General features: G+C 38.5%; 1 protein-coding gene across 6 annotated transcripts in view; it reads left to right on the top strand.

The window, feature by feature from the left end:
• The window catches only part of RARA (retinoic acid receptor alpha), a 151,400-nt gene that overhangs the window by 119,953 nt on the left and 19,412 nt on the right, over positions 1 to 12,035 (top strand). Inside the window, exon 1 of one of the 6 annotated variants that reach the window (XM_075177118.1) lies at positions 1,096 to 1,289. The exons of 4 other annotated variants lie outside the window; for them this stretch is intronic. In XM_075177118.1, coding sequence (XP_075033219.1) covers positions 1,121 to 1,289 — 169 coding nt within the window. In that variant the 5' untranslated portion in view covers positions 1,096 to 1,120. Of the gene's footprint in view, positions 1 to 1,095; positions 1,290 to 12,035 lie in introns of those variants that run through there. One more of the 6 variants, XM_075177120.1, reaches the window with a different exon arrangement.

A 12,035-nucleotide genomic window follows, 5' to 3' on the forward strand; every position in this document is an offset into this window, starting at 1 on the left:
AGAAGAAATCCCGGATCCTCTGCCTGTATCCAGAATCCACCATCCAGTCTGACTACATTATCAGGGATCTCCCACACTACAGGACTTGGTTCTCGTGAGATCAGGTATCCTCCATTCTGTATCATACATAGTTGCAACAACTGGGCACAAACCTCCATTATGGGGAAAATGCAAATACATTTGAAATAGCTTGCTAGATTCTGTGTTAGGATATCCCTTTGCATTTGATCTACAATTTAATCCTGGATACTGGGACTTTATTTACATCCAGGACTGTGCATGTTAAGGATTTCCTTACTCCCCAGGCTGGCGTGCTTTAAATAAGGACTATACTAGTGGCCTGTCTTATGATGGCATCACAAGGAGACTCCTGAGTGTTTATAGGAGCACTGGATCTGAAGACTTAAGGCTTCTTTCAACACTGGTTGTCCCTAAGTCTCTAGGAAATATTTGTATTCAAGGATTCTGCATTGTACGGGAGAATTAGGTGGACATCCCTTTGCTCTAAATAGATTTTCTCTGTTTAAGACTTTCTATTTTTAATAGACACTAGCCGACAATGCCAGGCAACCCTTTTAATCCTCAACCACTCTCCCTAATTGATCAACCCCCCTTTTCATACTAATGGAGTAGATTCCCTGCTCTTTAAGGATTTCTGAGGATTTCGTGCCATCAAACAGGAAAGACAAAACTGCTAGAATCACTTGGATCAGTGGACACTTCTAGCAGCATGGTAAAGAGAGTTTGTAAGATTTAAAAACACAGAATGTTACAGGAGAAGGTTGTGCACAGGCCATAATACATCCATCTGGAGGGGTTTTGGTTTTAAACTTTGCACTACATCCCTCCCCCTTTCTAGTCGTTTGATGGAATCCATGCAGAGAGTTGAAGGAATCTCCCATCAGATATTACTCCTGGATCTGTCTGCAAAAGCTCAACCCTGCATGTCCCACTGTTTTGAACAATCTTGTATGGATCTTCACAGGGATTTTTCCTAAATCCTTCTAATCCTACAAATATATAATTTTTATTATTTTTTTTTGAATTCCAAACAAAAACGCTTTTTTTTAAAAAATATTTTTATTATACCTTTTATGGTTTGCCAGTGGCTATATTTAGGATGTATGAAAATGTGGATGTTCCGGGTCTGGGTAACAGCCCGACACACTATCACATGATGGATTTCTATACACAGAACAGGGCCTGTTTAATGCCGGATAAAGGGATTGGGACAATTCATCCTTTCGGGACTCCAATCCGGAACCAGCACTGGAGCCATTCCAATCATTGTACGTAGGTGTAAAAACATGGTTTGCCTTTTATATAGCCTGAAAAGATCCCAAAATGTGGGGTGAAGGCCATTGCAAGGGGCATAAAATCTGATTGTCATACACACATTTTCCACCTAATGGTTTTAAAGTCATAAAACCAGATGGGTACAATGTTGTATTGTGTAGTTATTGTGAAAAACTCTGTTGTTTGTGGTTTGTTGTAATGTTACCTAATGAAGGCCACTGAGAGTCAATATCTGCCCTTTAGTCATTTTGTAAATATAAGGAAGATTTACTTTATTCCTTTGTTTCCCTTTTTGGCCATGATCTTTTAAATTGACAATTTGTTTTAAATAGGTTTTATTTGTTTTAGAACACGATCACATTTAATTAATTTTTAATTTAAAAAAAAAAAAAAAGGTCTTTCATTATATGCTTCACTATAGTCTTATATACTTGTTTGTTTTATCCCATGGTATGTGGATCTATCTAATATCTTGTGGCAGTGTGTTCCATCTTAAATATAGTTAAAATGTTTAGATGCAAACATCCCCTTTATAATGTGTGGAACATGTTTATTGTACATGTTCTTTATTTAGGCAATAATAACGACTTTGTGTAGTCTATATCAAATTGTAGGACTTTTAATTTTGGAGACCTTTTGATTATTTGGCTGGTTCTAAACACTCGTTCAGGTTTTTGTTGTTTTGGTTCTTTAAACCCCATTGTAAGAATGTCTCTAGCCTACTGTAATAGAGCACTTTTCTTGGTCACACTCTACAATAGAGTCATTATACTAGAAATAAATAAGACATTCTCAGCTTCACTATCCAGGTTTCCAGCCCAGTAAATGATCAGACAATTCTGTCTCTTGTATCTGTGTATTCATTCTCTTTCATTTGCGGAGCAGGATAAAATTGACTTTAATAAGGATCTCTCACTAGCTCTGAAGAGAAGTGAAGATATTTCTGTCTTGTAATCCTATTTGGAAGATGAGCTTATATAATGGCAGCGGACTTAACCCATTTGTTACCCAAGGCCTAATTTGTTGGTATCATGAAACTGTATTGTGTGCTTTTTTCCCCTCACTAATATCTATTGTTTATGCCTCATATTTTTTTTGACCTTTGACATCTTCCAAAATGGCCATCTTAAGTACCTCAGAAAGTCTTGAGGTATATTCTAGTAATTTCACAAATTATGTTTGTGCGTAATGTCCTGCTGAGTAAAAAATAATTCTTATTCCACCTCACCAAATGAAGTCAGACAATTTTCCTGTCTATATCTTGAAATGGCTATTTGCTTCATCATTTATTACTTTTTTTACACTATTAGTACACATCATTACTATCTGGAAGCTGTTCAAAGTATATTACTAACTTTTAAAAAGTAGAAGCTTACAATCGACCACAGTTTAAAGCAGGGTAAGGCAACCTGTGGCACTACAAGTGCCAGCAGGCCGGCTTCTATACAGATTAAGGGCTAAGCTATTGCAAGATGTATATTGTTTTTCCAATAGACTATAGTGCTAATATTTTTGTTTTCTAGCTAGTTTTGGGAGGTGGGGCGGGGCAAGGCAAGGGGTGTTCTGTTGTAGCCACAGAGGAAATTGTATATCAGCCAGATTGGAGCTGTTAATAGCCTGTTCTGGGCTTTGTGTTTGTTTGTTGTGAAGGGAGTGCCTTGTGATATCTGTTAAGCTGTACCTTACAGGGTGGCAGGCAATGTCAGAGATTAAACAACTGTCTTGCATCTTTATCTGCTGGCCTGAGGAGGAGGGGCAGGGCTCCTAGCACTACATAAACACTACTATTTATTGGAACCCCACTGTCTGTATACACTAGAGTTTGGAGATCAGAAAGAGAACACCAAGCTCAGTAACACCTCCCCCAGCTCATTCTGTACACTTGTCCCTGGGTGTTTAGTATAGGGCATGTGGTTAACAATGGGGTTTACATTCCTGGAAAGTGTATGTCTTTATGCGTGTCTACGTTCCATGAGCTAAAAAGAAAATTCTATAACCTACGTAGCACTAAAATTATTCTGTAGCTTTAGCTGTTGAATAAAATGGAAATGTAGGACCTGAGGAGGGAGAGGATAGAGTGGGAAATTCTAAATTGGAAGCAAACAGAATTGAAACTTCTCAATTTTAGGGCTAGGTCGAGGTGCATGTACTTTGGAGTCATAGAAAGTCCAGACCAATGATTTGCATTTAAGAACTATGTTGTTCAAAATACAATATATATATATATATATATATATATATATATATATATATATATATATATATATATATATATTTCCTTCCTGAAGTTGTGAGGGGAAATGTTATTCATTTACAAAAACATCTGGTTTCAAAGCCTTGTATGTAGATGACCTATGCTGTGTGTGACATATAATGTGCATGCACGTGCTATGAAACCATGAATGGAATGTTCACTGTATTCTAGGAACTGACATACTAAAGTTTTCTTTGTAAATGTGTAGGAGGAGTGGTCTATACTTCATGCATTAAGCTGCTGCTTAGTTTATAATTCAGTGTTTTAGCATTTTCAAATATGTTTACACTGATACTGTATACTTGAAGATAAAAATAATGGGTGTTTGTACTCCAGTATGACAATTACAGTATACGTCCCTGCACCGCTCTCAATTGTTGTATATAATGATGTCATCTTTCACTTGCAACACAATATATTGCAATGATAAATATCAGTGTTTTCATGACTAACATCCTGGTTTTATACATCACATTGTAGGGTAGCTGCAAACGGTTAAATGTGGTTTCCTGCTGTAATAAGGAATCTTAACACCCCACCCCCTGCACCATGAATATTGTACTAATGTTGCTTTACTGAGCTTTAAGTAACCTATTAGTACATATTAACTCATAAAGCCTAAAAACTAGTGGTAAGAATTGTATCCAGAGTACAGAAGTGTTACTGTACTACTTCATTTGTTCACTATATAAAAATGGGATAATTTTCAAGAGCAAAATTCTGTCAAAATATGGTAGCTTGCACATAATCGAGTGACCCTTTATTTTTGGCAGCTGTGTAGAGTTACAATTTGTGGCCTAAATGATTGATATAATATAAAAATGTTATTTTCTTTTCAGAATAAAGTTATTACAGTTGTAGGTTTGGTTTTTATACATGGATTGATGGTGATTACTGTTATGATCTCGATCAGAGGTGGAGAACCAGAGCTGTCCAACTGTTGTTGAACTACAAGTCTGAGCATTCCCTGCCAAATGCTATCATGTAGGACATGCTTGAATTTATAGCTCAACAACAGCTGAAGAGCCACTTGTGTATACCACTAATCTATATATTTGGAATTATTTGTGTGCTGAGGGAATTTATTTGTGAAGCTAAATGTTTGTGTATCTGCAATAATGTCCATTGTGTATAAACGTAATTAGTACTGCACCAAATTCATCACCTGTTCTAGTTGAAAGACACTGTGTAGGCCCGGTCTCTACTTTATAGCCTATACCATTATGTGTCAAATTATTCGCAGCTCTCCGTTATCCATCCCTATTGGTTGCATACCCTTTCAGACTTTTATGTGACTTTCTCTCTTTTTTTTTTTTTTATGAGATGACTAAAGTTAAGATGTTGCCCACTTTTAACTAGCCATTTTAATTTTGTGAATACTACACTGCTGAATGGATTGGAGCTGGAGTCATTTTAAACATGTATTTAGCCAAACCTAGTACCATATGTTGATGTTGTTCTGTCTTGTCTTTGATTAAATGTCAGAGTAGGTCTGTTTGCTTGGAAATCAACTCAAAGATGATCACTATGCTGCCACATGTATATTCCAAGTCGCTTACTTGGATCAAAAACAAACTCCCCTTTTTAGCAGCCATCAAAAATTGTAATTTTTCTCCTTTTACCAATCACATACCAAAATATTTCACTATAATAGCATTTTCTTAGCACTTTGTATCATAGCAACCTTCATTAAGCATAAAATGGAAATTCTAGAATTGATGTGAGTCCGTATATATTATACTTTCACCATGGTCACACACTTCTTGGCTTATGGATGAGCACCGTTATGTAGGAGTTAGAAGCTAGTCATACAATTGCAGCAGACTGACCAATCTGAGATTTAGATGCAGGGAGCAAGTAAATCTATTGAGATCTAAGTAAGTCCACCCCAAATAGGAAGTCTCCAGCTTGGGATGTTTAGGTACTCTGGGTAACTGGCTACTGTCCAAATCAGGCCTGTCTTCTATGAATATCTATTTTTTTAAATTATTTTTTTGTTTCGTTTCACTTTAATTTTAAGTATTTGTAAGTCTAACACTCACCATACACAGAGGAGGCAGCCATGTTGTAGACTGAATCAATATTCATGAGTATTCAAATCACGTAAGTGCCATCGCTGTGCCTCATACATCGGTTACTAGTAAACTGACAGGCTAAGTATAGGTTCAGTCTGAAAAAATATAAAAGGAAAGGTGCCTCCTAATGCAATGTTTTAATTTTTTATTTTTTTTTATAACCTTATACGGAGCTATATAAAAACTTGTACCATAGGAAAAAAACCTAATTTTGCTCCTCTGTACATTATGATGTTCCGCTGTGTCTTCTATATCTCTGCTCCTTCATCTGGTATATGGAGCAGATATATAGGAAACACTGTGAATCATCATAGTATGCAGATGAGCACTAGGGGCTTTTTTTGCTTATATTTATACAGATTTTATATTCCTGGTCGAACAAACAGGAGAAACTGAAAGAGAGCAACCACCGTGACTAAAGGAGTGTGTTTATTATTGAGACATTACCGGGAAAGAGCGAAGAATATATTAATATCTGGACAAAATTCTATTGCATGGGCTATTTATATATGATTGATTGTACAAACTAATAGAATCTGAGCACCAGTTGCTTGTTTTTATTGTATTTAAATATAGGGTCAGGCTGTGAAATGTGTAGATTACTGGTCCATTTTATGTGAATGTCTTGTCTGCTACTGATCTCCTTGGTTTAAAGTCACCCTAAAATATGTTACCCCATTCGGTTATTTTAATTAATGTTGGCCAAGTGATAATCTTGATACATACTGCCTATATAATTTTGTTGGATGTGAGGTTGGGTAGACGCTACAGATATTTTCGACCAATTTGTTACCTATAACGATTTTACCAACGACTGGGGAAAAAAAAAAGTCCTGATTAGTATGCCTATTCATGTGTACACACTATACATGTTTTATGATATTTATCTTCAGATCTGTGCTCTTCATGTGTCATATCCATCAGCTGAAAAGATCATATTTATTAAAACTGCGGGTTTGAAAGAGTGGAGATGTTGCCTATAGCAACCAATCAGATTCTAGCTGTTCATTATTTAGTACAATATGAAAAATGACAGCTAGAATTTGATTGGTTGCTATAGACAACATCTCCCCTTTTTCAAACCCACAGTTTGGTAAATATACCCCCATGACTCTGTAAACTCTATGGAGATCCTGATTGCGAGTGCATACACACTGCAGAATTGGAAGGACGTCATCTCATTACTGAGCAAGATTATTAGTTCAGTTTAAGCGGCATATTCAATTAGAATTCTCAGTCGTGATTACGTGTGACCGCACGGGTCCCGGTACCGTAGCATCGCGGATTTCAGGGTGCGGTACCGTAATGGCACTTTATAGGTCGCAAATTCTAATTGAATACGAAAATCAATTGAAACAATATGATGTGCTTTGGAACAATAATCATTTATTGTTGCCTTGTACACACTAATGTGATATCTGGACACACAGTCATTTATTGTGTGCTTGGCCCGATAATCGTCTGAAAACCCTGTAGTGTGTACCCAGCCTAAGTCTGGTGGTATAATTTTAGTCTGACGTATATCATAGGATTAATAGTGAGCAGTTCAGTGCAAACAGTCTTTGGAGAGGAGTGGTCACACAATGTAAATTTGTAGTAAGGTGTAAATCGGCCACATGTTCACCTCTTCTCAGCACCCCCCACTGTTACCACATCTTGCTTCCTTTGTAATGCGGAATAGCTCCCTCCCAGCCACAGATAACACAGGAATCTCTGCATTGTGTGGCCTTTCACCTTCTGCTCTTATCTAGATGAGCATTACAGGGAGGAGCTGGTATCTGTGACTAAAGATGACCAGAACAGGATGTACAAGTTACAATACCATAGCTTTTATTGGTAATACAATTATATCAGTACCATGACTACCATCACTTGATGGAGTGGTAGTCATGATCTCTGTTACACATCCATAAACCTTAATATTTTGCAACTGTGATATTGTTGCATGAAAATGTCCACTGCACTAGTCACGCACCTCCTAGATGTGATACTGAATCCATCTGAGTTTTCCTTGCAGCTCCTTCAGCTAGGTTTTATTTCTATTTTTTTTTTCTTAAAGTGTTCAGTTTGTTCTTCTTTTATTCTAACTGTACAGCTCAATTTCTTCCCTCGCACAATAAGACTTTCCTCTAGTCTTCAAGTGTTCTCTGAAAACCCACCTCTTCAGGCAAGCTTATGATATTCCTCCACCACCCTCTTAACCACACTAGGTCAGTGGCGGATCCCCCCCTAGCAGGGACTTGCTGCCGATGGCTGCACACTATGTGCAGATCCGTTCGGCAGAGACAGGCAGGGAGAGTGTGCTGCCGGGCGGCACACTCTCCCTGCCTGTATCTGCCGAACGGACCTGCACATAGTGTGCAGCTGTAGGCAGCCTTAGCTGTCAAAAAGGGGCGGGGACTAAATCATCCCCGGTAAAATTATTTTCTAGATCTGCCCCTGCATTAGGCTACATTATTATTATTATTATTATTATTATTATTATTATTAATAAAATAATATTATCTTTCATTTATAAGGCGTCACAAAGGGTCAGCAGCGCCGTACATGACATATACAGAAAACAGTGACCCATGACACAATATGAGATCAGAAAATGAAGAACAAAAAACGCAATGACACAAACAAAAACACATACACACAGGTAACATGGTAATGCCAATCAAATTATATCTGGGACAATGTGTGAAGGTGATGGTAGAAATCGGCAAGAAGTAGGCCGAAGCTTAAGAAAACAGGGCTAGGGAAGCAGGCCAAGAGGTACAGAGGGCGATGGAATAGTAGAAGGAGCACACAAGGAAAGAGGGCCCTGCTCAGCAACGAAATCACAAAGGCTGCGATACCTGGTTAAGTGATGAAACCACAGACAGGTGGATATAATCATTGTGTGTTTTCTATCCAATCAGATCTGAATTTATTGGTGATGACTAATGCCTACCAAAATTGTGGTATGTGTGGACAACATTACTGTGAACAGGGATGTATTTACCTGCATATTCCCATGTGTTTCTGTGAGTGAAGTCTGCCATATTGCTTACTCTGAGATCTTTCACATAATACCATGAAGTCAAGTAAAAACAAGTTTTGAACAAAGTGTCTCCCATCAAGAAATGATCCAGAAAATAATTGTTTTCAAAATTTAGTTATCTTTCCATCATTAAAAGTATGTTTTTAAAAAATCTGGCTTGTAAAAAAGATAACCTCTGCCCTGCAGGCAGTTAAGTAATAAATTTGTCTGAATATCTGGATTCATGTTGTCATCTTCCAATGACATCCAGCTTCCTGAGGTCATGCTCTCATTGCTCTAATTTGTAGCCAGAGACAGCTCTTTGCTGGAGGGGAAACGTTGCTTTGCATGGCTTGTCTTGCTGGTAACAATGCTGTGCTGCCTTTGCCTTGAGATATGGTATTTGCCAGCATTGTAGAGCGAATCTGCACCAAATATTAACTCTGAGCCACGCAGCATAGAGTCTGTACTATAGACAAGAGTTATTGTTCATGCTCAAAGCATTTATTGTTTATCTGGTGTGAATGACAAAACGTTGTGTGCTTTCAGCATGGGTAATAACGCTTGGTTTGAATCCAAACTCCACTGTATTTACTCTGTGATGTTCATTGCATCCTGTGGGCAGCGGGGAAGACAATCAAATTATTTAACAAATAAAACACTGTGTGGAGTGTCCTGTATCCTCTACATTTAATTCTAGGGGGTCAGTAGCTGCAGTGGACTTGGTAGAAGCTGCCTTATTGCAGAAAATCAAAATCTTTCTTCCCCGGTGCACAATAGCATTGAATAGGGAATGTCACATGAAGCAAAAGGAACCTTTTACTAATGCAGAACACAATGGTAATAGATGAAAACCTAACTTCGTACAATGCGTGCTGATCTACACTGTGTGTCAAGTAGTAAACGTAAGTCATGATCTGTAACCCAGGTTGGACTAGGACTGAGAAGCTGCATGATGTACCTTGTACCTTTTTCCGTCATATGCAGCAGGCTCCATCATTTACTTGGCTGCTGGTGGAAGTGTCTTCCACTACCAACCCAGTACAGTAGTGGGGGCCAAATGCTGTAGCCACAGTCCAAACCTGTTAGTTTTAGGGTGGGAGGCCGAGGAGTCAAGCTTTAGCAGCGGTTTGGAAGCCCAGACACCCCCGCCTACTCTCCAGCACACCAGTGCGTCTGTCAAGTTGAGAGTTGTCAGTCCAGGCCTGTGTTGTACCTCCCCTATTGTACAGAGCTTTTAGCAGCAGTGATATTTTTTCTAATAAAAAGTTCTATTTACTAGAGAGACAGTTGAGATACGTAACTGCCTGTTCCATATTTTTTATAATGGTTAATTGCAGGGATAAATTTATATGGCATTTAGATTCTGGAAATTTTCAGGAAGTACTGGATGTTGCATGATCCCATAAACGGCTCAGCAGCCGTAATAAGGGGAACCTCTTTCTGTGAACCTCTGGCTTTACAAGTGGGGCATGTAACTGTGACAAGGCATAACACAATGGAGACTCTACTGCCCAGAACCTTTCTAGTATCTAGTAATTTGCCAGTAAGATTGTACATGTAAGAGAAGGTGTACTATGCATGCTGTTATTGCTTAAAGCGTAGCTAAGTTTGCTTCCAATGATTTACAATTTTTGGTACAGTTTTTGAAAGAATCATTTAACATAACATACAAGTTGCCTACTAATAACATGCATACAGTATTCCATACATTGAAATAAGTTGAATTTGTTTTGTCTTTTTTTTTTTTTAATTTGCATTTGTTACATAGCAATGTGTAATCTATTGTTCTGCTATTCTCAAACATCCATTTGTTTTTATTTGTTGTTGTATCCCAAAAGATTTATATCTGTACAATCACTTGAATACAATGTACAATTTTGAGACATACATTACAATTTGATCTTGTTCTAAGCATCTGCAATCAGATTGTAAATCAAAATACAATCGGCTGCTTCACACAAATAACAATTAGGATGTGACAGAGTTGAAAGACATTCTCAGTGCATCAGTAATAGATATTTGTAAGATTTGTCATATTTTAATTGGTTGATTTAAAATACAGACAGTTCAATCAGCTTAATTATTTTGTTTGTGTGGGGGGTGGGGAATTAGTAGAACATATATCAAACAATCAGATATTCACATATTTCACTGTTCCAGCTTAGAAAATCTGAAACTCGTTATATATCCACCAGTATAATGATGATATTCATGATTTTTAATTTCACTTGAATACCACCAAGTCTCATCCACTCTCTGATCATCTCCCACTTGGACTACTGTAACTCTTTCCTTACTGGCCTTCCCCATTCTCATCTCGCTCCTCTTCGATCTGTACTCCAAAGAAGCTGCTAGACTTATCTTCCTTTCTCGCCACTCCACTTCTGTCTCCCCCTCTACCAAGCCCTACACTGGCTCCCCTTCCCCTACAGAATATTTTTCAAGCTCCTCACCCCTACATACAAGGCCTTGCCAACTCCACTGCTCCCTACATCTCCAACCTTCTGTCTATTCACACGCCATTCCACCCGTTGCGATCGGCCAATGATCGTCGCCTCTCTTCCCCTCTGATTACCTCTTCTCATGCATGCATGCAAGACTTCTCCCACGCTGCCCCCTCGCTTGGAACGATCTCCCTTGCTCCATCAGAACATCCACCAGTCTGTGTAGTGTCAAACGGGCATTAAAAACCCATCTTTTCTTAAAAGCCTTTTAGTCATCCGCTTAACTACCTACCTTGTTGGCTGCCTCTCATCCCTTCTTCCCCCTTCCTCTCTTGTTCCTTGTGTCTCTGTACTCATATCACCCTTGTGTCTTCAGTATGTCTGCCCCTCCCTTTAGATTGTAAGCTCCTTGGAGCAGGGCCCTCTCTCCTCCTGTTTCCACCACTTTTAACTTTGCTCACCTCCTTCTTGGGCCTTCTGCCCTCTGACTTCTCTCTGCACCTTTCAGTTGCTTTTAACCTGTCAGCTGCGCCCACCCTCTTAGGCACAGGCTTCTGCTGTGCTGAATATCACTCACCCTTTCAGCCTCTCTTTAGCTGTACTTTGAGCTTCCTGAGTTATAGTGTGTGTTGTTACTTGTACCATGCTGTTTTACCTTGTACTGTCCTATTGTTTGTTCCTGTACAGCGCTACGGACACTTTGTGGCTCCCTATAAATAAAATTTAATAATGATAATATCTATTACGGTTTTGTTGTACATACAGCCTTCAGCTGATTTGCCTGGCAAATTTGTCTTAATTCTGAGGAGGAATATCGCGACTTACAGGGTACAGACCCCAATCACATCCGTTATTAGTAATATAGAAATGAGTTTGGACAGCGCTGATCTCACCACTGTGTGCGTTATGCTATTGAGTAGATAGCAGGAAAGGACTGTCTCTTCTACTTATCTCAA

Source organism: Mixophyes fleayi, chromosome 6 (genome assembly GCF_038048845.1).
Source record: "Mixophyes fleayi isolate aMixFle1 chromosome 6, aMixFle1.hap1, whole genome shotgun sequence".
NCBI classification, from domain to species: Eukaryota; Metazoa; Chordata; class Amphibia; order Anura; family Limnodynastidae; genus Mixophyes; species Mixophyes fleayi.